At 43.2% G+C, this 27,887-nt stretch overlaps 1 protein-coding gene and 1 long non-coding RNA gene across 4 annotated transcripts; one reads left to right on the top strand and one right to left on the bottom strand.

The window, feature by feature from the left end:
- Window positions 1–27,709, bottom strand: LOC102688011 (oocyte zinc finger protein XlCOF6-like). Of its 3 annotated transcripts, XM_069179322.1 has the most exons (3): window positions 27,224–27,709; window positions 25,926–25,991; window positions 1–20,794 (listed from the first exon to the last, which is right to left on the bottom strand). In XM_069179322.1, exons 1-3 carry the CDS (start codon window positions 27,633–27,635, stop codon window positions 19,035–19,037), a joined length of 2,238 nt encoding a protein of 745 aa, XP_069035423.1. In that variant the 5' UTR covers window positions 27,636–27,709; the 3' UTR covers window positions 1–19,034. The 3 variants fall into 3 exon arrangements, with proteins under 3 accessions (XP_069035423.1, XP_015194601.2, XP_069035424.1); XM_015339115.2 differs by lacking the exon at window positions 25,926–25,991; XM_069179323.1 differs by lacking the exon at window positions 25,926–25,991 and having other exon boundaries at window positions 27,208–27,296.
- On the top strand, window positions 26,909–27,887 carry LOC107075945 (uncharacterized). Its single transcript, XR_001477406.2, has 2 exons — window positions 26,909–27,032; window positions 27,622–27,887. It is a non-coding gene; the product is annotated as an uncharacterized lncRNA (long non-coding RNA).

Raw genomic sequence — 27,887 nt, 5'->3', positions numbered from 1 at the left:
TCAGGTTAGGTGTGGTCAAGCAGAGTCCTTTATTCATGCGCACGGGGAGGATACAATCATGCAGATCTGAGAGCAGCCTCTCATACAGATCTGTGAGGAACCTCTCCACCGAGTTGGTAAATGCAACGAGTTTTATACAGCAAATTCACAGTTTCCATATTAGGGGTTGTTTTTCTTTCTACAAACACTTCTTTGTAATTGACCACGTTCGTCTTAAGAAGCAGTTTTACCTTGTATACAGACAAAAGGAAGTATATAAATAAAATGTGTGAAATGAGCTAGACATCCTGCAGTTGTAGCATTAATATCAAAAAGTCAAATAATATGTTTGCAATCGTTCTTTCATACTGTTGCTAGGTAAAAAGCATTTTTCAAAGCCAACTAGTCACTATCTTATAAACTTTAAAAAAAGCCAATGCTAAAATTCTTCCTCACTCTCCACGGGTCTTGGTCCTGCACTAACTAAAAGCCCAGTGTCGGAGGATCTGACAGGAGCAAACCTTGGGTGCAATACAGGCATACCTGTATATTCAGGTGCCAATCCATTTCAGTGAGATACTGTATATACATGACAGTGAAGGAATCTTAAAATCACCTTGAAAACTAACAGGGAAACAGATGAAGGGACTTCAAAACAGATGTAGTATATGCTCTCCCTCTGGGTTCGGTCAGCAGACGGTAGACTGGACTGACCCTACATGCATTAGCTTCTCAGCTATCAGTCTGAGAGAGTAAGGGCTGTAGTTTCACAACATTTTAAGGTGATAAAAGGCTGTTTTTGTAACATTACTAATGTGGGCTTTACATTTTAAAATAGGATCTAAAAATAGGATTTTTAACTTGGAGTTTGAAATCACACAGACACCACCAGGCTGCACACAAAGATTACTAGAAATCTTTAAAAACACTTAATATAAGTGAAATAACAGGCATTGTTGCTACAAATAACAACCACTAATTATGATTGCAATCAACACACAAAAACCAATAAAGCACATAAGAAAGTCTAACAGGAAGTATGGATCCCCTAGTGTAACTGTCTTTTTAACCTGTTTTTAAATAATTTGTCTTAAAGACAGGCCTAGAAAAACAATCTACCCAATCATCCGAGGTTCCCATTCTTCACTGATACTATAATCCTATTCCAGCAAGCAGACCGATATATGGCAATTAAAAATAATACATTTTTCAGAGCCAGTCTCTTTCGTACGCGTGAGAACAGCACCTCACCCAACTGATTCATCTGTAGTTGTGATCGGTCGAAATCAGTGTCTTCAAGTAGGATTCAGATAAGATAAGATCGCTTTATTGGCCATACACAATTTCTTGCATTAGGAATTTGTCTTTTGGCAGACCCCAGCTTGCTCTCCAGGAGAAACACAGACAGGGAGAGTCGCTTGGGGTCAGACCCCATTTATACGGCGCCCCTGGAGCAGGTGGGGTTAAGGGCCTTGCTATGGGAAAAGACAGGAAGAACAAAATAATGTGCCAATTTTTAAAATGATCAATGGGTCATCCTTACCACAATGCCTACATTTCTAATTAGTTATCTATGCTAACATAGGGGAACACGTCACTGTAGCAGGCAGGGTTGGGACCAGGATGTAGACACTAGGAATAGCGAGGACCAAGAACAAGACGGCCTGGACCAGAGCATCCCGTTACCAAGCTGTGTGGGGCTTGGGGACAGGAGGGATGGGGAAAGGTGAAACAGCAAATATCGTCTGGGGCTGTAGGTGCCGTGGGATCAATGCTCAACTGGAAACTGAGAGAAGGAAAGGGAGACAGCAGAGCGAATAAGGTTAGATGAAGAAAGAAGGGGAAGGACAGGGGAAATGAAGTGGCTGCAAGTGTTTGAAGTTCCAGGGAGGGTTGTTGACATCAGGAGAGCTGAAAGGTGCAGAGCCAGTTATTTCACATTGAAAATGTTGAGGTAAAAGCTGGTTTGAGAAGAGGTGGGAAAGTGAGGCTGATCACTCGTAGGACCTGTGGATTGAATGTGTCAAGGATGGCTGCTTGAACCTCCAGTCAATCATTAACATGCTCTAGGAGAGCAGCACATGTAACTAAATAGAACCTGCCTGTGTGTGGTGGCATCAAAGTGGAGATTTTCCACAAACAAAACAAGATGAGGAAAAAGGATAAAATGTTCCACTTCTGGATCACCACTTTCTTCATACCCGGACCAGAAGAAAATATGGAGAAGGTTGAAAATGGAGTCAAAGAACTCGATGGAATTCAAAGTACAGAGCGTGGAGACAACGACAAGGGTTATCTTATCCTGACATTAACAAAGAATGATTTGGACAAAGCAAATAAAGACAACGCCAACAAAAACTTCTCTCCAAATTACAAGGTGAAACTGCATTTTACGAAAACCGTGGAGAAGCCATTGAATTCAGAGGCCAGCACTTCAGTAACCCCGATCACTATAGATACTCTGACACCACTGACTCTGACCCTGAAAATGAACCTTTTGATGAAGAGCAGCATACACAAATAACAAAAGTCTGAAATATTTTTATGGGAAGAAAAAATGAGAAAATAAGGAGAAAACTTGAATATAATCTGAAAACCAAGTACCTTTTTTCAAATGGCAATAGGACATAGTGTCAAGTAAAATGCTTTTTCCTGACTAATTTTGTTTTGCCCCATACATCCGCAAGAGATTCACACCATTGTCCAGTAGAGGAAAGGTTCAGTTGCTCTGTTGTGTATATACCTTTTTGTGTCAAAGAGACAATGGAAAAAGTAACACAATCAGGAGGTAAAAGACAGCACTTTCCCATTTAATTCCAGAGACAGATCATGTGTCACACCCGCTGCCATCAGTGACCTTCACACTAACAGTCTCGCCCCAATCAAGCAGCAGCTGGGGGCAGTCCCCGCAAACGCCGCAGATCAGACCCGTTAACCAATCAGGTGACCACACCCTCCACATCCAGACACATTTAAACCCTCTCCTGTTCTCATCTCATTGCTTGGCATTGATAGCTCCTTAGGAACGCCTTGCCTCGCACTTTCACGGATGTCGGAAGGGACGAACCGTGGAGAAGCAGGACAGTGGAAAAAGACCCCATGCGAAGTGGCGGAACGGGGAGTTAGCCCGGGCTCAGCAGTGCAGAGTTCAGGAGTGCCGTATAGAAACCTGTGCCCTCAGGCCACAGACGGAGCAGCGACCTGGTGCTTGGCGGGTCTCAGGACATCCGAACGTCAATGCTGAGCGAAGGTGAATGAGAGATACGGAAATATACAGCCCCAGAGAGAGAGACACCGGAAGGAGAGCAAGCAAAGGAAACTAGGGACAGGACAGAGTAGGAGCACCCTCTGGCTGCAGAGGGCGTGACAGGAACCTGTCCTTGACTTTTGTCTTGTTTCTTGTCTTATCTGTTACATCCGGTGTTTAATTGTAGAATGGGCCTTTCCTTTGTATTCCACCACCAACTGTAGGTGCTAAATGCAAACAAAAAGGGTCTGTCTGCTACACCTCTCTTTCCCGTGAGAAGTTCAAAGACCAGATTGCAGTTGGCCAAAACCGTTACTGAAACAGTTTGCCTGCGTTTGAACAGAAGCAGTATGGATAAGGGATGGAAAGAGCACTTATGATGAGAGGAAGACAGACCAGGCTGGTTCGTGCACCATCTCCCAGCTTATTGAAATGCACCTTTCAAGCTTGCAAACGTTAATAATCCTTGGATGTTTATGGAATCGGCTGCTACTGCTGCTTGTGTTTTGTGGTTTTCTTTTTTTTTAAAGCGTAAAGGTAGCTAGCAAAGGCAGCTAGAGGGAGCGATTCACCTTCCACAGAATGCTAATGGCCCTTGCATGAAGAGATTTGATGCTTTGGGGTCATACAAAATAAACATCTAGTACTTAACCACAGAAATGTGATTGCTGTTATAACAATGAAAAGTGAGGGAGGAGAAATGAGTGAAGATTGTTTTTTAATTTAACGTTTCTGCTACTTATTCAAACAAGGCCAGTGCTTTTGTCACTTCTGTCCCTCTCCTAGTGCACAGATACAGACAGCTGCAGAGTCCTGAACCAAGTCCCAGAGACTACTGGAAGGCACTGAGTGCTGCAAAGAAAGATGTGCAGCGGATACTGGGGAGGACACACACACAAGTGGGCGGCTTGTTGTGATGCTTTCCCTGCAGGCATTTCCACCCAGCACCCAGGGGTAGGCAAGAATATGAAACATGAAACAACATGAAAAGTACATTTTATGTACAGGGTTAGTCAAAATGCTGTTGTTAACTTGAACCGTTTATGAAAAATTAATTACCTGGGTTACTGTGACAAAAGAGATTTCAAATGAAAGCATTAATATTAAGGTTTCTAACAGTTACCTTACAATCCTTCGCCGTCTGTGGAGGAGAACATAAAGCTTTAGTAAAATAACTGGCATTTATACTTATTGACAATTTTGACTAACCCTGTATATATATATGGTATTCTTACAGTCTGGCATATTCATTTTATTTTCTTGCTATTACAGGTCAAGGAATGCAGGCAAAGAAAGAGTGTTGTTTCACCAAGTGAGCAAAAAATGGTCATAACTGCCATGAAAGAGCACAAAACTGCATCACAGCAGCTGGCTTCCTTTGCATTGCATTGTGAAGAGGAACATGTAAGTTGATGGCTACACTGATCTATCCCTCCACTTGATTCAAGGCTGTGGTGGAACTGGAACCATCCTGGCAAGCAGAGGGTGCAAAGCAGAGTAACACCCTGCATGTGACACCAGTCCATCACAGGACTCACACGTATTCACACCATAGCCAATTTTCATAGCAGCCAATTAAAATCCATGTTAATACAGAAAAAAAGACCTCCACCTGCATAATTCCCATCATGTGCAGTATTTAAGAAAATTTGGAAAATCGGTACTACAAATAACTGTAGTATTTCAATACTCTGGTTTCTACCCATCAGTCCGATGATATATTGGCGGTTTAATGGGATTCTGGCAAAATTGGCCCTAGGTGTCAGTATGTGTCTGGATTTGCGTCCGGCATCCTCAGAAGAGTGCTTTATGTTTTCTTTTCTTAATTTCATTTGATTACTACAGATTATTAGGTATAATACATTTGTGATCAATGTTTTTTTGTTAATACCCTGTTTTGTTAAACCCTGAACCAGTCACCTGGACCACTGACTCCCCTGCCACCCCACCCCCCACACTATCCAAGCTAGATTCTGGAAATCACTAAGTGGAGTGAACTCACAAAAAGCTGCTGGACCTGACAGTATCCCTGGCCTGGTACTCAGAACATGTGCCTGGCAGATAGCTGATGTTTTTACTGACATCTTCAACCTGTCCTTGGCCCAGGCCACTGTACCTAGCTGCTTCAAGACAAACACCATTGTGCCAGTACCAAAAAAATCAGCACCCACATGCCTGAATGACTACCGCCATTCATAATGAAGTGCTTTGAAAAAGTACTTATTCCACACATTAAAGCCAGCATTCCAAAAACACTTGATCCTCTCCAGTTTGGTTATCGCACAAATCGCTCCAATCTTTATAGCTTTAAACTCCACACTAACCCACCTGGTTAAAAAGAACACCTATACAAGAATGCTGTTCATTGACTTTAGCTCAGCATTTAACACCAAACCCAGGGCTCTAGGTCTAGATACCACCCTCTGTAGCTGGATCCTAGACTTCCTCACTATCAGACCCCAGACTGTCAGGATGGGCGACCTCACCTCCAACACACTCACCCTCAGCCCACTGCTTTACTCCCTGTTCACCCACGACTGTACTGCCACGTTCAGCACAAACACCGTCATCAAGTCTGCTGACGATACTAATACTACAGCCTGATCACTGACAGGAACAGTGAGAGTTCCTACAGGGAGGAGATAGAACAACTTGCAGACTGGTGCCGAACCAACAACCTATGTCTCAACATCAGCAAAACCAAAGAGCTGATCGTAGACTTCAGGAGACAAGGAAAAGTCCACTCCCCCATCTACATCGAAGGGTCTACAGTGGAGACGGTGAATAACTTCAAATTCCTAGGTGTTCACTTCTCTAAGGACCTCACATGGGCACTCAACACTTCCAATCTCATCAAGGCACAACAGGGGCTGTAATTCCTGAGCAGGCTGAAGAAAATACGCCTCCATCCATGGATCCTCACCAACTTCTACAGATGTACGGTGGAGAGCATACTGACCAGCTGCATCACAGTCTGGTACGGCAACTGCACCGCATCCGACCGCAAGGCTCTGCAGCGGGTGGTCAAAACTGCCCAACACATCATCGGCAGTGCCTTACCATCCATCCAGGAAATCTACAACACCAGGAGTTTGAAAAAAGCCAACAAAATTATGTCTGACCCCACTCACCCTATTCATAACTTGTTTTTTTTTACATCTGGTAGAAGGTTCCAGACGCTCCAGTCTCACACAACTAGACTCCAAAATAGCTTTTTCCCCAGAGCCATCAAGCTGGTGACGCCCCCACTCCCTCCCATCATACTACGATCTCTCCTCACTTCTTCCACCACCACAATGACTGTACTCCAACACCACTACATACACAACAACTGAACGTAAGCCAAAATTTTACTAAAACCTGTACTAGTTGTATTATTTATTAACCGCCGTATAATTTTTGCACTGTTCGCCAAATTACTTTTGCACTGTTTTTGTCCTGTTTGTATACTTTTCTCTGTTTGTATATTTGCAGTTTTTGACAATTTTGCACTGGCACCATACTGTTGTTCACACTGTTACTCTTATTGTGTTACTGTCGATTGTCTTGTCTGCTGTTCTATTTATATGCTGCACCTGAGAGACTAATGAGAAACACTTTTCACTATACTATGCACCCGTGTCAGTATAATGACAAATAAAGTAGAATTGAATTTAATTGAATTCCCAAAATGAAGATTTAACAACATCCATGATATTTTAACCTTAACCATGGAAGTATAAAAATGAAACGGTGTTAGACAGACATTCTCTTGGGAAGAAATATAACGGAGACTGACTGGACTTCAAGAACAGCACCATTCCAATTCACCGAAAAGATGAGTAGACAACAATTGCTTACTTGTCTTAGTGAACATTTCGGAAAAGACTAAGGACTACAGCAATTAGCATTGTTATCAAGTTAGAAGTTTGATAAACCCCTATTTCCAGTAGTTTGTCTTTCCAAGAATGTTATAAAATTTAATTTCTATACAATGGATACCCTTGACATAATACGAAATGACAGCATTTTATTTTCATTTTGGAGCTAAACTGTTGGAAGTAATTTTTCGCTAAACTATTAAAAACAGATTATGCTCTGAAAGCCACGATATTATTTGTCACCACATTAACAAAGTGGTTAATACTGTTAATCAATGAGCTGCTAACATGGCTAGTTTCTGTCACTGAGCTGGGATTTCTATTTACTACAGAGACCAGTCTCTTAAACAAGAGAAGAACATTGATCTGATCTGTGAATTTGCTGAGATTTATGAAGATCATAATCAGTTGTAGCATCATTCTCAATGATTGTAGAGCTGACTGTAAAGAATTTTGCCAAACTGTATGTGAAAATTCAACAGAGTTTGGAGGACATCAATGTAGGAGGTTTCACAGCATTACTAACAGGAAATTCTAAACCTTTATCTCCCATCAGGAAACTATTAAAGTAGAATAATTGGTCAATTCTGAGTATTGTATTATCTTTGAGATTAAAAACAAGTAATTACTGCCTGGCCTGATATGTGAATAAGTATGCATTGCAAAGAAAAATTAAAATATCATCAAGCTAAGGCCAACTAGTATAGAATTATTCACAAAAAAAACAACCAACTCTTTTATATGTTTTTTTATCCATTCTTGGCAGAGATTATATCAGATGTTGAACAAACAAGGTTTTAACAGTTCTTCTCAGGAAAACACAAGATATAATAAAAAAAAGTGCCAAGGAAAATTAATTCCTAATTAATAGGACCAGACTGATTCATTATATTATTGAACATATTTTCAATAGGGAGGATACTACCTGGACCATTAATCAAGATTGATTCTAACAAGAGAGAAGCAGAGTCCAAGTTGCAGTAGTTGCAGTAGTAGCTGAGCTGGCCTGTCATTGTAATTACCCACTCCCGGCTCAGGGAGGTAGTGACGAAAAATAGCGTTTCAAGGCCCTGTGATTGGAATGAGTACACTTTAAATCCTTTAACGAGGATCCATTGGAGGGCACGTCTGGTGCCAGCAGCCGCGGTAGTTCCAGCTCCAATTGCGTATATTTAAGTTGCTGCAGTTAAAAAGCTCGTAGTTGGATCTTGGGATCGAGCTGGCGGTCCCAACAATGAGACAGCCCCTGCAATAACTGGGCAGTACCATCAGAGGGGTATGATTAAACCTCAGGCAGGTAACTGGATACAATCCAAAACTGTCCAAGACTGCTAATTAAGAAACAGTAATATCAACCGTTCGTTCCTAGGTGTGCTACACTTGCAGCCACTGTTAACAAATGTTCGTAGGGCAAAGAATCCCTTGATGTTAAACTGGTCTCCAGAGGCTGAGGGTGTTTTTCAGGCACACACAGGCTCTGTGTCCTAAGCTGGGACATTAAGACAAACGACTTCTCCAAGGATTTTATCCTTCACACAGAGGCATCATTGTTACAGTTTCTGGGAAATGAAGAACATCCAGTTGTATACCTTAGTAGGAAGCTTACTCCCCATGAAAACAAAGATGTCAGTGTGGTAAAAAGAATGTTTGGCCATCAAGTGGGTGATGGAAACCTTAGATATTATTTGTTCGGCAGGAAATTCGTGTTAGTGATGGATCACTTCCCATAAAGAAAAGAATGCCTGCTAGCACAATGGTTTTTCAGCCTACAAGGTTATGAATTCACGGTGAAACACAGAGTGGACCGTAAACATGGCAATGCTGATGGACTTTACAGGGCACATTGTTTCTGGGCACAAGTCACTCACCCCAGGTCTGAACTGGGGGTGGGAGTGTGTGACAAAATGTGGGGCAGGGTCATAAAGGGAGGGTGCTTTGTGCACAGAGGTTTGAGAAGTCTCTATCTTATTTGACCCTGTCTCTTTAAAAATGTGTCGTTTTCTCTGTATTGGGGATGTGGAGAACTACCCATCCCAAGATGCCTTGGGGGGAAATGGCCTGCTCATTTCCTGTCTAAACAATCTCAGCTATGAGGGATTAGCTGCCTGCTTGCTGAATTTAAAAGGGAGTGGCAAACACAAGTTGGTGCCTTTTGTTAGGGAATGACCTGAAAGCTATTCTGGTTTTAGTGATGTTTGTTTTGGACCTAACCCGAACCCAACAGGAGGGGTCTTGTGCTCACTGCCCAGTGAAGGAGCTTGTTCTGGAGGTCTGCCTGCAGCTTCGGGGAAACCACCTTGCTCAGCAGCCCAAAGCGACTCGGCTGAGCAATCCAGCTGCTTCCCTACACCCTCTCATGTGCCATAATTTGCCAGCTTGTCTCCAGGGGTCCGGAAACGGCAAAACCAAGAGACTTTCATCCACTCTGGGGACACAGTGAAGCTTCTCGACACTACCACAGAGGAGCGATAAGGGAATTCCCCTGGTGGCGGGTTCGCTGTGCTGCCGAGTTCAAGCCCTTGATGGAGCACCGATTGGGCCCAGGATTATCTCCAAGAAAACAGGCAGAGCAGGGATCAGTGCTAGAATTGGCTGGTTAAGATCCTTGAATCAATTAGTTCTCCACAAGGCTGAATGTCCTTGGATCTCCAGTCAGTTCTTCCAGTCACTGACGCAACTAACACCCTGAACACAGTCCTCACATTCGATGTCAAGGTGTCCTGCAGCTTGTTTTTCTCCCTCTTAATTATAGCCAGCTACATTGAACCCAATAAAAAGTTAGCTGGCTGACACTTCCACCTCTTGGAGTATTTCACCCCAAAGATGAGCAGCACAGCCGAGAACTCTGTTCCTTCTAAAAAGACCTTGAGGAGACCAAATAGAGGTATTCGGCCTAGAACGGGTGAAACGATGTACAACAAACAATGAACCCCTACCCACAGAAAGGACACCTGTCATCAACTCCATGCTGAATAGTCCCCAAGAAAGAATTTATGCCAACACTAGTGTATATAACTCTCCACAGTAAATCCCCAACTCTTCTCTGCAGTGGTGGCTTGTATAGGCTACTCCAGCTGGGCTTGCCATCCTCCCCTGCACCTAGCCTCTCCCTCCAGGGTCTATCAGGCCGATCCTCAAGAGCTTCAATGTGGTGAACCTTGAGACAAAGTCTGTGCAAATCTTAAAATGTGAAAAATAAAACTCTCCACTGATGACAAACTCCGAGTTTCTGTGGGCAATCGGCAACAACACTGACATTTGGTTGTGCACAGAAAGCTTCTTTTAGCTGGAATGTTTTTTTTACTATATAGACTATTTTTGATGCCTTCCACATTCGTGTTACCTTGAAAAGCTGACTGAACACCTCCGGGCTTATGCTTATCAGAGCTGCCCGCAGGCCATATCATCGGCAGTGGCCCATTTCTTTCAGTCTGCCTCCAGCTATTGACCACTTTTTGTGACCACCCTTCCTTGAGAAACGGAAATAGAAAATCACTGGACAGGTCAGAGCACAGTTGTGAATCAAAGGCTTCTCTAAAAACCCAGTATGCCTGAAGCAAGTTCCTTCCTTACTGCCATTGTGTGACGTGAGTAAGAGATTCCGATAAAAAACCTGGCATGCAAGAAAAAAGAAGATGACTGAAATTAGTCAGAAGCAGTAGAGCAGTCTCTGCAGTGACTGCAGTTGGAAAGCTCCGCTCTCCTGCCAATGTCAATGAGGTCTTGCCCACCTTCCTTGGGTGGCAGGAACAGCACACTCCACTTCACCCAGTGCAACCCGTCCCAAAAGAAATCTACCAGGAGATTATTCAGGAGAATAACACGCACCAGCCTGTGCCACAGCACTGAGGATACCAGATTATCGATAATAAGTATAATCTGCCTCCGTAAGACATTTTCGACAACAACCCTCTCCAATTCTGCCATCTGCCCCTCACCTAATCAACTGTTCCCTCCCAGTTCTCTAATGCCACACCTGCTGCTCCAAGGAGGCCCTTTTCTCCATTTGATTTCCCCCTGGTATATCTGGAGATCTAGTCCTTTCCCAGTCCCTCAGCAGAAGAGCAGTGCTCTTGCCCAGCTGACCCTCTCAAAGACATTCTGGCAACAATTTAAGACTGCAATTTCCCAGCAATCGCAGACAAACACAACTATGTCATCCGGGGCTGGATTGTGGTGTTCGTAGGCCCTAGGCACTTGCACTCCGAAATGTCAAAAAGAGGGGCAGACACCAATTGAATGACACCGATTGACACAAAGCACTTTAAACTATTCTAATGCTAAACCACGTGATTGATGGAGTGAGTTGAGAGACCATCACTTTGATACTTCTAGTTTCTAGAACAGCTGTTAGACAGCATCTGATTATTGAATACTGATTTCGTTTTTCATTAGTCACTAGTGTTTCCCTCATTCGTAGCCCCTAAAAATTTCATAGGCCTAGGCGCTGTGCCTAATAGGAAATCCAGCACTGATGTCATCTGCATAAGCCACCACTTTGAATATTTGGGAAGACCTGAATATTCTGATTTCAATACCTCTGCAAGGAAACCACATGAAGCCTTCAATCGGGACACAATTTAAAGACTTTTCATTTGTGCGATTTGTGAAAATGTTCACATACTTCATATCAACTAAGCCGTCAGCGAATCAACTAATAAACCCTGGCTTTTTGATTGATGTGCAACTATGTACCAACTGGAATACTGCCGGACTGCTGTGTACATAAGTTCACAATGCGAGAAATAGTGCTCAATAGGTGTTCAGGAAAACCACCTGCTTATGACCACAGGAAGTAGAATAGGACAGAGCCAAACTCAAACTAGTCTCCAGTTAAGCAGCCTGTAAGGACTGGGTTCAGACTTTAGTTCTTTACATCCTGTTTTCCTTCAGGTAGGAGTCAACTCCAGAACTGCTGACAGCAGGAAAGATTCTCTTCTGTACTTGTTTATAAAACAGTGCCCATGTTGATCAAACCAGTGATTAACATGGTAAATATAACCCATGACCTCTCAATTTTGTTGGATTATTTTTTTTAATACGCCACTGACAGGCAATACACTAAAATAGGGGAGTGCTTTTCATGAGCCAATACATTTCACCATAACACTCATGATGCTGTAACCATCTACAGTATTTTACACCACAGGCAGGCCCTCTAACTTTAACAATGTGTTAATGTAATGATAATGTTTCTTTATTAGCCCTATACAATTTCTTGCATTAGGAATTTGTCTTTTCGCATACCCCAGCTTTTCTCCATGAAACACAGACATGGAGAGACGCTTGGGGTCAGAGCACAGGGTTAACCATTGTACAGTGCCCCTGGAGCAATTAGGGTTAAGAGCCTTGCTCAGAGGCCCAACAGAGTAGGATTCCTCATTACACTGTCATGCCTTGAGTTATGATTTTGTAAAATATTGTACCATTAGACAGGCAATATAGTGAGATGGGGGGGTGCCCTTAATGAGTCAATACAGCCTCAACCCGAGTGTATTACACAGCAGATCTCTGACAGCTGGAATTGTAACTGGTAATTTATCCAACACACTAATACGAGATGTCCTGCAAGTCATCTCATCGGAGTTCAGGAACAGTACACACCTTCACCGTGATACGACAGTAGAATTAAGTTTGACCCAAAAGATAGAGAGAGTGCGACATAGACCATGTCCCGTGGCCTGAATATATACCGGTTTTGCAGATTGACCCATTTGCTGACCATCTTAACACAAAGTTTGGGAATGGTTATGGGAATTCTAGTTGCCCATCTAAGGAAGAAGGAAAAAGTGAGCCTTCACCTGGATGCCACAGGAGGGGTAATCCCAAAACATCCATTGCAGGAAAAAAGAAGTCAAAGTTACAGACAAGGAAGAGCACATAACAATGAGAAGCGTACTCAGCCACTCTCATTTTGCTGCTGAGTTTCAAGCTACATATAAGGGTAGCATATCAAGTCAAAGAAATGAAGACTGTTAATCAAGTAACAATACAAACCCCCATTTCTTCGATGACACAATTAATTTCCTGTTGGGGAAACTACACTGCACGACTACCTCTGTGGAGCAGGATTTTGTCTGGTACCTTGGGTAGACATGCTTCAGACCACAAAGAAGGCACATCAACGGTGGAGGACGCACAAACAAGAGCCCGGGAGTGTCATGTTGAGACCTGGTTAGGAACTGTCAAGCACGCAATCCTTCAGCACAGGAGGAAACTGAGGCCAGCAGAGTCTATTAGAAAGATGAGAACTTTCCTCCAAGGTCGGTATAGAGAACTTCAGAGTGCCCCCCTGATAAGGTTTTGATGGTACCCTTGAGTACCACTAAGAAAAGTCTTGAACAGGAACAGTGGGCAAAGAGGGTGTCAGATGTAGGCAAGCTAACCAAAACCAAATTCTCCAGCGCACCTTCCGATCCCCACACGATTTGAGAGAGGTGAAAAAGAGACGACAATAAATATTGGGCTGAGGGGCACACCGCAAGACAACAACTGAGGGCAGGTACGGCAGGGGAAATCAGGAACCCGGGAGTGTGCACAATGGCAGCACAAAGAAGAAGGAAAAGTATCACCCAAGCACGTTGCCATGCTCTCTGCAGGCAGGGCCATCGTGCTCATGCCACACCACGATGCTCGCTCCATTTCAAAAGTGCTAAGAGAAAAAACAGATTCCAGAAAGAAGGTATAATTTATATTATAACAATTTTTTGGCATGGCACCTTTTTCAGGGCATACGTGTTCAGGGCGTTTGTGGTGTCCAGGCTGAAGCTGGAGTCTGCTCACTCATCAGACTGACATGTTTCAGGAGGTGTGGGCAGTGGACGTTGGGAAATTAGAGTTCTTATGTTGAGACTTTTTTTTTTACTTTTTTCATTTCTGTTATTTGATGTGTGAGGGAGGGGGTGGGATTCTGTTGTTTGTGGTGATGTTGTTTTTGTGTGTTTTAATGGAATAAAGGTATTTTTAAAACCTCAACCTCTCTCAGTGCAGTGTTATTGTACTGTAGTGTCCAGTAGTTGTCTGTATTAACCCCTCTCTCTCTCAGTGCAGTGTTAATGTACTGTAGTGTCCAGTAGTTGTCTGTATTAACCCTTCTCTCTCTCAGTGCAGTGTTAATGTACTGTACTGTCCAGTAGTCGGGGTGGAGAGGTGGCTCTGTGGCTAAGGATCTGTGCCTGTGACTGGAAGGTTGCCGGTTCAAATCCCGGAGCTAGCAGAGGAATCCTACTCCGTTGCACCCCTGAGCAAGGCCCTTAACCCCAACTGCTCCAGGGGTGCCATACAATGGCAGACCCTGTGCTCTGACCCCAAGCTTCTCTCCCTGTCTGTGTCTCCATGGAGAAAAGCTGGGGTATGTGAAAAGATGAATTCCTAATACAAGAAATTGTATAGGGCTAATAAAGAAACATTATTATTATATTAGTTGTCTGTATTAACCCCTCTCTCTCTCAGTGCAGTGTTAATGTACTGTAGTGTCCAGTCAGTCTCTGTATTAACCGCTCTCTCTGTATCAGTCTGCAGAGCCAGCTAACCGACACATAGACTGTTGCTCTGTTTATGGAGACAGCCCTTCACGTGAGCAAGGGACAGGGGCCATCTCTACCTCTTTCCTCCTTCTTCAGACTCCCACCCTCTCCTTACTCAAATTCAGCCTGAAAGAGCTTTATTTGAATGACTAAGGCAATTAAACTAGCTGGACTTTTATTGTACAGCATTTATTAGAGGCTCTGTTCCTCAGGCTGAGACAGGAGATCACACACTGTATTATTATTATTGAGAGACAGGCTCACTGTCTGTTCCTCAGGCTGGGACAGGAGATCACACACTTTATTATTATTATTGGGAGACAGGCTCACTGCCTGTTCCTCAGGCTGGGACAGGAGATCACACACTGTATTATTATTATTGAGAGACAGGCTCACTGCCTGTTCCTCAGGCTGGGACAGGGGATTACACACTGTATTATTATTATTATTATTATTATTAATTATTATTGGGAGACAGGCTCACTGTCTGTTCCTCAGGCTGGGACAGGAGATAACATACTGTATTATTATTATTGAGAGACAGGCTCACTGTCTGTTCCTCAGGCTGGGACAGGAGATCACACACTTTATTATTATTATTGGGAGACAGGCTCACTGCCTGTTCCTCAGGCTGGGACAGGAGATCACACACTGTATTATTATTATTGAGAGACAGGCTCACTGCCTGTTCCTCAGGCTGGGACAGGGGATTACACACTGTATTATTATTATTATTATTATTATTATTATTATTATTATTAATTATTATTGGGAGACAGGCTCACTGTCTGTTCCTCAGGCTGGGACAGGAGATAACATACTGTATTATTATTATTGAGAGACAGGCTAACTGTTCCTCAGGCTGGGACAGGAGATCACACACTGTATTATTATTACTGGGAGACAGGCTCACTGCCTGTTCCTCAGGCTGGGACAGGAGATCACACACTGTATTATTATTACAGGGATACAGGCTCACTGTCTATTCCTCAGGCTGAGCCAGGAGATCACACACTGTATTATTATCATTGAGAGACAGGCTCACTGTCTATTCCTCAGGCTGGGACAGGAGATCACACACTGTATTATTGTCATTGAGAGACAGGCTCACTGCCTGTTCCTCAGGCTGGGACAGGGGATTACACACTGTATTATTATTATTATTATTATTATTATTATTATTATTATTATTAGGAGATAATACAGGAGATTACATCCTGTATTATTATTATTGATAGACAGGCTAACTGTCAGTTTCTCAGGCTGGGACAGAAGATCACACACAGTATTATTATTATTGAGAGACAGGCTCACTGTTCCTCAGGCTGGGACAGGAGATCACACACTGCATTATTATTATTGAGAGACAGGCTCACTGTTCCTCAGGCTGGGACAGGAGATCACACACAGTATTATCATTATTGAGAGACAGGCTCACTGTTCCTCAGGCTGGGACAGGAGATCACACACTGTATTATTATTATTGAGAGACAGGCTCACTGTTCCTCAGGCTGGGACAGGAGATCACACATTGGATTATTATTATTGAGAGACAGGCTCACTGTTCCTCAGGCTGGGACAGGAGATCACACACAGTATTATCATTATTGAGAGACAGGCTCACTGTTCCTCAGGCTGGGACAGGAGATCACACACTGTATTATTATTATTGAGAGACAGGCTCATTATCTGTTCCTCAGGCTGGGACAGGAGATCACACACCGTATTATTATGTAAGGCAGGTCTTGAGCTCAGTTAGTCATGAAATAGTCCTTATGCGGGTTCTACTGTCACAAACAATCCAAAAGAAAATATTTGAGGGATACCCAAAGTCAATTCTTGATCTAAATCCAGAACCAGAAAGATTAATCCAGAAAAAAGAATGAAGAACACAATCCAGAAGTTGAAGACGAGAAACAGGCCAAAGTCCAAAACCAGGTAAGGAACCCAGGTAAGAAAACAGAAAAACATGAACTAAGAACAAACTGATTGGCAATTTTGTCATCTATCTACAGGACAGCACACTGCCCTTGGTTCACTCCTGTTTTGTTGTCATCCTTTTGTCTGGAGTCTGCATGCTCTTACTCATACTCCCATGGGATTGTATCAGGTGCTGGTGCTCCCTCCCTCCTCCTCCTCAACTGTGTGTAAGCTGTTTAATTGGCATCTCAACACTTCCTGCCTGCCCAGTAAAGCACCAGCATTGACTTTCCAGTGTTGAGATGGTTTCCAGGTTGATGCAGACTTTAACAGCAAGAAGTGTCTCCCTGATAGAAGGTGGATGAATTAGTACTGCTTCATTTTTATATTATGCCCTATTCCATTGTGCTGGTTATTGTGATGTGCCTCTATGTCCAAATTTGGAAGACGTTGTTAGGCATGTACCTGAGGGTATATTCATGTCCTCTGAGGTATTTTATACCTTTTGTTTTTTACAGTCGCACAGTGGCCCCATAACACAAATTTAGGAAGGTTTTTGTTCTGCTGTTGTCATGGGTTTTTGCTGGGGGGGTGTTATAAGCAGTTATTGACATCATCGCTGACATTACTTGTGTTAAATGCTTAAATGCTGTCATTGAGACATCATTCATAATGAATTTTCTCAAGAGAACAGCAGATTGTTATTTTATACTTGTCTCATGTCGGCGAATCCCGTTACCAGCCATACAGAAGTCTTCTCCAGCCTCCTGGGTAAAACAGCAACAAGAAGAAAACTGATCGCGCCCAGCAATCTTACCAGGATGCTATAAACTGTGGAAACGGCACAGCGCCTGAGCAGAGTGGGGGAAAAAAGGACACAATGGTGGAGTTAATGAGCAAAGACGCAGAAATGGTCTTTATACACACTTGTGGCTACACACTCACTGCTAGGGCCAATTTTCCCAGAAGCCAATTAACCTACAAGTATGCCTTTGGACTGTGGGAGGAAACCCATGAGAATAGGATGGGAACATGCAACCTCCGCCCAGACAGCACCCCAGGTCCAGAAGTGAACCCAGGGCCCCAGAGCTGAGAGGCAGCAGTGCTATCCACTGCACCACTTCATTCCTTCCTGTTAAAAAGCAGGGTCACCTACTGTGCTCTGGGCTTTCATGTAGGCTGACCAGAGGAATGTTTTGACAGCAGGACCTTCATGTTGTAGAGTCTGCATTCTGTTTTAATGTTGAAATATACAGTTATGAGCATACCTGTTTACCCATATGTTAGAACAGTGTCATTTACTGTATTTAACCCCCCTGTGCGTGGTGAGTCGAAATACATTTTTATTTAACTTAGATATTCCATATTGGATTAATTGTGAAAACGTGAAAGCATGTGAATGTATGTTGCCAGACTTTTGGGTTTGACTCGTGTCTTGGAAATGGCCCTGGTCTGCCCAGCCACTGGCTGTTGAAGTAGACCTGACACAGGACACAGTGGGTGAGCCTGTAGTCATATCAGCAGGCGCTTCTTTACACAGAAGGAGGTGGGAGTGGGGAGCAAGTTGCCCAACCATGTTGCTGAAGCCAAGACCCTGGATCTTCCAAGAAACTAGATCTAAATACCAAACTGGCTCCCCCCATTCCTATAATCTTAATGCAGTCAATCGTTATTTTCTATGACATTTAGTCTGTTGCGGCACACAGTGAAATTAACCATTTGCTTTGCTTTGAACTGTGAGATGTGATGCACTGTACTGTGCTACCTGTGGTGAAGCTTGAGAAAAGTGAAGCACATTAAACAATTTGTTTTTTAGTGTTCTTTTTAGACTTTTAAAAAACTCTGTCCCTGTACTCGAGCTAGCTTCTTAATAAAAGCTTGTTCAATAAAACAACTAAAGGTGTCCGAGTCTGTAGGAGGAACACTGGGGAGCAGGTCTGCAGTTGAAAGACTCAAAAACCGGTGACCAACACAGGGATACTACTGATTACCATTTAAAAAACTGATTTGAAAGAAATAGTAAAAACTGTTTCAAATAACACCCATGGTATTGATCTCAAAGGAAGGTTGTAGAATCAGGAAACGTCTTATTGAAATTACAATTATTTTGTCATAAAAAGGGTGAAGTCTTACACATATAGGTCAAAGAACTCAGTCGGGAGGAGGAAACCTTTGGTTTAGTTTTTACATTTCTACAACAAGGCTCATAAAACTGTCAATGAATACAAGGTTGCAACAGATATTCAGAAAAGTAACTAATCTCAAATGCATCATTGCTTTAAAATCTTCCCATTTTATAGGCAACCAGTAATACTTTACTGTAGGGTAAAGCAACTGCCCATTGGATTAGAACAGCTGGCTTTCATGATTTAAAAGTTACATCAATAAATTCATGTACAAATTGAGCCTTTTCTCTAGTTGCTCATCCCATCTGTTACAAGAATAGTTTCCCTGGGGTTTTTAAGCTGTTCTTCTGTGTGCAATCCATGCACTGATGGATTTTTAAACCACTTGATACACTCTTCCCACACGGCAGCTGAACAGCTTCTGTTCTTCGTGGACATGTAGGTGTCTTTTTAGGCTCCCTAACTGTCTAAAACTCCTCCCACAATGACTGCAGCTGAACGGTCTGTCTCCTGTGTGAGTGAGCTGATGCCCTCTCAATTGTGTCAAATCAATAAAGCTCTTCCCACACTGACTGCAGCTGAACCGCTCCCCTCCTGTGTGAGTGCGCTGATGGGTTTTTAAGTTGCTTAACTGACTAAAACTCTTGCCGCACTGATTGCAGCCGAATGGTTTTTCCCCTGTGTGAGTGCGCTGGTGAGTGTTTAAACTGCCTAGCTGTCGAAAACTCTTGCCACACTGACTGCAGCTGAACGGTCTCTCTCCTGTGTGGATGAGCTGATGCCTTTTTAACTGTGTTAAATCAATAAAGCCCCTCCCACACTCACTGCAGCCGAATGGTTTCTCTCCCGTGTGAGTGCGCAGGTGGTTTTTTAAGGTGCCTACCTGACTAAAACTTTTGCCACACTGACTGCAGATGAACGGTCTCTCTCCCGTGTGTGTGAGCTGATGCCTTTTTAATTGGGTTAAATCCATGAAGCTCTTCCCACACTCACTGCAGCTGAATGGTCTGTCTCCTGTGTGAGTGAACTGATGCCTTTTTAATCGTGTTAAGTCAATAAACCTCTTCCCGCACTGGCTACAGATGAAAGGCTTCTCTCCACTGTGAATCAGCTGATGCCTTTTTAATTTTCTTAACTCAATAAAGCTCTTTTCACACTGACTGCAGCTGAATGGTCTGTCTCCTGTGTGTATGCGTTGGTGAGTTTTTAAATGGCTTGAATTACTAAAGCTTTTCCCACACTGACTGCAGCTGAACGGCCTTTCCCCTGTGTGAGTGCGCTGGTGCTTCTTTAAGGTGCATGACGAACTAAAGCTCTTCCCACACTCACTGCAGCTGAACGGTCTCTCTCCTGTGTGAGTGCGCTGGTGGATTTTTAAGTTGCCTGATGTACTACAACTCTTCCCACACTGACTGCAGCTGAACGGTCTCTCTCCTGTGTGAATGCGCTGGTGGATTTTTAAGTTTCCTAACTGGCTAAAACTCTTCCCACACTGACTGCAGCTGAATGGTTTCACTCCTGCAGGGATCCTCTGGTGGCTATCTGAAGTGTTTAACGGACAGAAATGCTGTTGCTGTCTGTGCTGTGGTGATAGTTTCTCCATTTCAACTGTGGAAGGCCTGGGCTGACTCTTCCTGACCCTCGGCGGCTTCTCTCTTTGCAAGTCCCCCCGGTACTGACCCCTCTCTGCGTGCTGTAACTCAGTAATGTCCTCTTTGCCATCAACATCACATCTCTGTTCTTTAGTATAAATCAACTGGGGACGCATGTCCTGCTCTGCAAGGTTTAAAACATCCATTTCCTCTTCTTTGAGCTCTTGTGCAGACACAGACTTCTGTTCATTAAAATGTTGCTTTGCAACATTCTTCATGTCCAGATTAAAATATTTCTCGGCAAAGTCATCAGATACTGAGAGCCCAGGTGTCTCGCTCTCAGTCTCGGTCTTCATCCTGGGCACAGAGTCCAGATCCTCACCACTCTGTCCGCTCTCTGTGTGCTGGGCACTGAGTGTATCTTTCCCTCCTGCGGCAGTGAGCTCTGTCTCCTGCATCAGAGTGGAGCCCATCTCCTCCTCACTGGGCTGCTGTCCAAGAAAAGCCCTTTCCCCAGCATCAGGGAGAGCACTGACCTCTGACCCTGCAAACATAGGACAACAGAATGAGACCTTTGAGTCGGGGTCAAAACCAAATATAAAGTACCTGCATATTAAAACAAACAAGATAACATTGAACAAATGTTAACAATTGCCTACCTTCAGATATTATAAGTATGTTTGCTGTTATATTCCAAGATTAAGGTAAAATGATAGTGAATAAACACAATAATGTTTCTACTGTTGAGTCAATATTACAACACTGCATCCAATTATTCAAACTCCATGCAACATAAAAAAAACAGTGAATCCAATACTCGATAAATTTCAAATCTGTGGTTAAATCATAAATACTAGTTTACACATCATCAGATTGGCAAACTGAATTCTGAACATGTACACATCCTGGAGAACTACCACCCAGTTTTAGACAGCCTGCAATCACAGGACCACGGTAAGTGCAGTTTCACACACTGTCAACACATGGAGAGGAGAGTTCTCTCTCTGTAAAGCTCTTACCACCAGCGCCTGCCTCAGTCCCAGCAGCTATTCAATCACAGAAACCAGCAAAGCAGGTCTAACAGTAATCGAGAAATCAGCTGCAACAAAATTAAAACTTCAGATTAAAAAAAAAAAAGAAGGAAACTTTATGCACTTGTAATGCTTTGGAGAATGTTCCAGTGACCTTATTAGTCACCAGATCAGTTGGCAGAAGACACCCGATGACTTTACAACCAGGACACTGAACTGAGTGGATCCTTATGAAACTGAACAATTGTGTAGGATTTCAACTGGAGACAACAGCTGCTGAAAGAAAGGTTGTCTTCACGAGCTACTGTCGTGAGCTGTCCAGTTTGTACAGCCTGTCTAATCTCTCTTGAGACACAACATACGTTTTCTCCTGGAATGCAAAAACATCGCACAGATTCTCTCTGAATACAGGCTGGCCAGGTGAGAGACACTGGGGGCTGCAGGAGTGTAGATTACAGGCTGGGTGGGTAAAAGAGACACTGGGGCTGTAGGAGTGTGGATTACAGGCTGGCTGGGTAAGAGAGACACTGGGGCTGTAGGAGTGTAGATTACAGACTGGCTGGGTAAGAGAGACACTTCAAGATTCAAGATTTCTTTATTTGCCATATACAATATGTGTATTGGAATGCTTACTCGTCCAGCTGTACGCAGTAACATTAGAGAAAAAACAAATAGGCATAAATGACAGACATCCACAATAAATTTACACAATAGACATTATAATACAGCCAAGACAGGACATAGTACAAACAGTGCAGTACCTTAAAGTACTTAAAGTGCAGGTGCTAATATGTGCAGGTGCTAATCTGAGCTGTGTATGATGCAGACTGCTTGGGGGAAGAAACTGTTTTTCAACAACCTATTGGTCAGTGTTCTGATACTGCGATACCACCTACCAGAACCTGAGCTGGGTCCCACTAAGGCTGTAGGCCATCGTATAAATGGCTGACCCTGCGCTTCTCTCTCCCCGTCTGTGTGTCTCATGGAGAACAAGCTGGGGTATGCGAAAAACAAATTCCTGATACAAGAAATTGTGTATGGGTAGGGCTGGGTGATAATTCGATAACGATAATTATCGCTATATAATTTTCCTCCAAATAATTTTAACAAAAGTTCAATAACTGTTCGATATATATGTTTATGCTTTGCGCATGATATGCGCGTGCGCACAAAATACTGCGCGTGCATGTCGCAGACTGGGCAGCTAACGTGGTGTTGTTTACCCACATGGTGGTGGCTGACAGGATTGTAGTTAGAGTGGAGAAATGAGCGACACTGAAGAAAATGTAGTGCTGCCAACGACCAGCCCGAAGGACGATGACATCGTCGACAGAAAAGGTCATTCAACTTCGGTAATTTGGAGATATTTTGGCTTTTTACGATCAGACATAAAACAGAGCACTTTAAACTTTGCAATCTGTCTGAGCCATCTTCTATGTGTGTTTTATCACAATGCAGTATTTAATTTTTCTATTTAGATATTTATTTTGTAAATTTTACTCATGCATATTTTGACATAAAAAAGACTTGAATACTCTCTACCTCAGATTTGTTTAATGTTTCTGCTGTTTGTTGTGTTACTAAAATAAAGAGTTGTTTTAATTTACCAATTAACTGTCTGGATTCTTCAACTTTCACTCAGGAGAAAAAATCTGCCTTTAAACTTGAAAGAAATAATGATTTGACATTTATCGTGATAATTATCGATATCGACTGATATGAAAATTTTTATCGTGATAATGTTTTGGGCCATATCGCCCAGCCCTATGTATGGGCAATAAAGTGATCATATCCTACATGGGTCAGTTTTCACAGAAGCCAATTAACCTATCAGAATGTCTTTTTGGCTGTGGGAGGAAAGTCACAGGAATACAGGGAGAGCGTGCAAACAGATTGCAGACATGTAATATCACTCCATGCAGACAGCTTCAAAATCGAACCCAGGGCCCGAGTGCTGTGAGGCACAATAATAATTACCGCAACACCGTGACGCCCCTAGGAACAACAGTTAAGAGAACATCTATAAAAAGTGTGAAGTAGCGAAAAACAATGATAATAATTGCTTAGAATTATATAGCTCTCTTCTGGACACTCCACTCAAAGCGCTTTACAGGTAATAGCGACTCCCCTCCACCACCACCAATGTGCTGCCCCACCTGGATGATGCGACGGCAGCCATAGTGCGCCAGAACGCTCACCACACATCAGCTATCAGTGGGGAAGAGAGCAGAGTCATGAAGCCAGTTCAGTGGGGATTATTAGGAGGCCATGATTGGTAAGGGCCAATGGGAAATTTGGCCAGGACGCTGGGGTTACACCCCTACTCTTTTCAAGAGACGCCCTGGGATTTTTAATGACCAGAGAGAGTCAGGACCTCGGTTTTACGTCTCATCCGAAGGACGGCGCCTTTTTACAGTATAGTGTCCCCGTCACTGTACTGGGGCATTAGGACCCACAGAGACCACAGGGTGAGCACCCCCTGCTGGCCCCACTAACACTTCTTCCAGCAGCAACCTGTGCTTTCCCAGGAGGTCTCCCCTCCAGGTACTGACCAGGCTCACACCTGCTGAGCTCCAGTGGGCTGCCAGTTGTGAACGGCACGGTGACATGGCTGCTGGCTAAGGCACAGCCTAAATACCTTTCCACCTTTTGGCTTTTCAATCCTTTTAGTCACTTAACACTGTACAGTCTGGATACATTTTCCTTGCTTTTGCAACACTTGAAGCGCTGGACAAGACGAGACGATGTTATTAGTAAGGATTGAAGCCACTAAATAAGGGATCAAAAGGGCAGCGTCTTTGTTCCCGCAGAACGTGGTATAAATCGAGCGTTTCTATAGCGAGGGAGGAAATACAGTTTTCTTTCCTTTTTCCCTGTAATTGAACTAGATGCCACAAAATATTTTTTCTCAACAGAACAGATAACTGTCCACTACGCAAATCGCAACCACATTTCAATTAATCGCGGCTCAATAAAGTCCCGTTCTCAGAAGGTATTGAGAAAGGTTTGCTACTTATTTAGAAAAGAGGCACCGATTACTAACTGCATTTCAAAACAAAGCATTCCATAGTTAAATACCAATCCTACAGCACACTGTGGGGAAAAAAACAACAACTTTGAACCGATTGTAAATATTTAGATTATTTATGGTATGGCCCGCTTGAAGCATATTTCTATCTAAACTGGACGAGGCTGAAGTTGGCTTCAGCCTCACACCTGAAGAAGGCTCCACGGCCGAAACGTTGTTTTCTTTCTTCTTTTTTTCAGCATGGAAAAAACCTATTACTTGTTCCTTTGAAGTTGGCTTCTTATTCGCATTGTTCGTTCCACCTTAAATGCTGCTGCTGTGATGTTATGTTGCCTTTCGCCTGTAGAAAGAATTTTTTAAATATCCTAATCCTGATGGATTACTGTACTTATTCTCAGTAAAAGGGAATATGTAAGTAAATAGTGACTGTCCAAATTCCATTTTTGTATGAAACACATTTCAGAAAATCGAAAAACAATTTTCAAAACTCACAATAATACAAACTGGCATGTTAGATAAGGAGTAAATACGACAAAGGCAAAACGTGAATTCACTATCACTTTCTGCATATTTACCACGACCTTGCCTTCCGGTCATTAAAAGTCTCAAAATCTTGCATTTTACATGACATTTTAATATAGCAGATTTAAATGGGACATTTAGAACATGGCATATGAGAATATATGGTTAACCGAGGATGAGCAAAGGGCAATGGCACTTTCTGCTTATTGCTATGAACCTCCCTCCTGATTATAAAAACGTCTCAAGATTCTGACACTGAAAGATGAGAGAACTTCAGGAAATTCTACCGTACCATTTTTAAAATATGACCATCTGAACATGGCATGAGAGAAGACATTGGCAAACAATGATTGCAATTTCTGCTGTATTGCTGTGGCCCTCCCTCCCGATTATAGCCTAAAAATTCTGACACTGAGGTGTGAGACACAATGTAACAGACTATGAAAATCATGAAGTACAAGAAAATTCACTGTATCGTTTTTTAACTATGACACTCTGAACATGGCATGTGAGGATTTATAGTCAAGAAAATAGCGCCCCTTCTGCTGATTTGCTTTGTCCCTGCTTCCTCATCACCAAAACATCTGAATATTGCGACACTAAGGTAATAATAATAGCTTACACTTATATAGCGCTTTTCTGGACACTCCACTCAAAGCGCTTTACAGGTAATGGGGATCCCCTCCACCACCACCAATGTGCAGCCCCACACTGGATGATGCAACGGCAGCCATAGTGCGCCAGAACGCTCACCACACACCAGCTCTCAGTGGGGAGGAGAGCAGAGTAATGAAGCCAGTTCATAGATGGAGATTATAAGGAGGCCATGATTGGTAAAAGCAGGGGGAAATTTGGCCATGGGGTTACATCCCTACTCTTTTTGAGAAACACCCTAAGATTTTTAATGACCACAGAGAGTCAGGACCTCAGTTTTACGTCTCATCCGAAGGACGGCGCCTGTTTACATTACAGTGTCCCCGTCACTATACTGGGGCATTAGGACCCACATGGACCGCAGGGTGAGCACCCCCTGCTGGCCCCACTAACACCTCTTCCAGCAGTTTTTCCCAGGAGTATCCCATCCAGGTACTGACCAGGCTCACACCTGCTGAGTTTCAGTGGGCTGCCAGCTGTGAGTTGCAGAGTGGTAGGGCTGCTGGCTAAGGTAAGAGAGACAAAATCACTCATCATGTACATTTGTAATTATGACACTTCACTGGTGTGACATTCTGAACATGGCATGTTAAACTATATAGAAAATCTAGATCAGGACAGCCTAACTGCAATTCATAGTGATTTGTCACTGTCTTACTTTCTGAATGAAAAAAAAAAAACATTTTTTCAGTGATTATGACACTTTGGTATGACAAATAATATGTTTCAATGTCAGAATAAATAATCGGGGAAAAAAGCCCACAGTGGACATTCATAGTTGAGATTATAGGAATGTTAGATATCAGGTGGGGACTTGTGTCAGCACGTGTAGGCTACAAAGGAATAAGTAAAGGTTTATTCCCTGCTGAAAAGAGAAGAAAGAAAACATGTGTCAGCACTTGTAGGCTACAAAGGAACAAGTAACAGGTTAATTCCATGCTGAAAAGAGAAGAAAGAAAACACAACGTTTCAGATGTGGAGCCATCTCTGGGTTTAAGAAAGACATGGCAGATGGGCCATAGCAATAGAGCAGAAATCGCTGTCTTTTTTTCCCCAATGCGTTCTCTCATGCCATGTTCAGAGGGTCATATTTTAAAAATGGTACAGCAAATGTTCTTCTGCCTCAGGAGTTTGACAATCTGTAACATTGTCTCTCACACCTCGGCGTCAGAATTGGGAAATTATTTTATAATCAGGGGGGAGGGCCCACAGTAATAAGAAGAAAGTGCAATCACCTTTTCCCAGGGCAAGTTTTGTGTTATTGTGAGTTTTTTAAATTGGTGTTCGAGTTTCTGAAATATATTCCATACATAAATACAATTTGAACAGTCACTAGTTATTTGGATATTCCTTTTCACCGAGGACATCTACAGTATTCCACCCGGATCAGTACTGACCGAGGAGCGCCATCTACAAACGAAAGGCGACATAACACCACAGCAGAGGCATTGAAGGTGAAACGAAAAACGCGAATAAGAAGCCAACTTCAGCCTCGTCTAAACTGGAGCATCATTAACCAGAGTTTGACACCCCTGATATGAGTCTATGTAAGTGTGAACGTGTTTTCAGCCCTGTTACCGTTTTCAGTTCCCTAACCAGACAACTACAGCTCAGTTTGCAGAAAAGAACTCAGCTGCTACATCACATAGATCTTTGCCACTACACTCACGACAGTGAGGAATATAAAGATACCTTTTAAACACACAGAAATAGACTTCATACCCGTCATTGAACTGACCTGGCAGCTCCGGTTCCGTGTCCATTTCTGCCTTTATTCCTGCAGTGACTTCACGGGGAAGCATGTACCCAACACGATCTCTCTGTCCCCGATCTCCTCCTGCCCCCGGCTCCTTCTCCCACAGCTGCAATCTGCACTTCAGGCTCTCGTTTTCCTTCTTCATCTGCGCGATCTCACCCCCGACACTGTCCTCCACACACTGCGTGATTCTCAGCACGGCCCGTCGCACCAGAACCCGGCCGACGCTTCGGAGTTTGTCTTGAAACTCGTCCTCGAAGTCAGACATCCTGTTTCTGAAAACCTCTGACACTTCATGCACGATCGACTTGAGTAAAACCTCCATGAAAGAGTGAAGTTCGGTTTCCAGAATTAACACACAACTCGCCATTTTTCTACAGGGTCGATTTGCCATGAGGGCGAGAACTGCTGCGGCCGTGACTCTTGAGTTTGCACACACAGCGAGAAAACAGGAACTGATCACTCGTCCCACAAAGACGAGTTCCGGGTCAAGCTGCGCTTCCATAGCGATTGTTGCTATGAAACAGAAAAGGGGCTACTGCGCTGTGGACTGTTATTGCCAAATCGCCGCCGACTTTGCTCAGTTAAATGTATCAAAGACAGTTGTAAAAGGGTTTCAGAAATAAAAGAATGTTGTAATTTTGAA

Source organism: Lepisosteus oculatus, chromosome 16 (assembly GCF_040954835.1).
Source record: "Lepisosteus oculatus isolate fLepOcu1 chromosome 16, fLepOcu1.hap2, whole genome shotgun sequence".
Classification (NCBI taxonomy): Eukaryota; Metazoa; Chordata; class Actinopteri; order Semionotiformes; family Lepisosteidae; genus Lepisosteus; species Lepisosteus oculatus.
Note: the sequence above shows the minus strand (reverse complement) of the source record. Positions and strands in the feature narration are given on the sequence as shown.

Bases quoted from the DNA above. Each gene is read 5' to 3' on its own strand.
- LOC102688011 (XM_069179322.1), bottom strand. From the start codon at position 27,635: ATGGCAAATCGACCCTGTAGAAAAATGGCGAGTTGTGTGTTAATTCTG. The intron at 25,992-27,223 runs GTCAGTTCAATG...CTCTTACCTTAG, and splicing joins CACGGAACCGGAGCTGCCAG to CCAGCAGCCCTACCACTCTG. The intron at 20,795-25,925 runs GTCAGTACCTGG...CTATGTTTGCAG, and splicing joins ACTCAGCAGGTGTGAGCCTG to GGTCAGAGGTCAGTGCTCTC.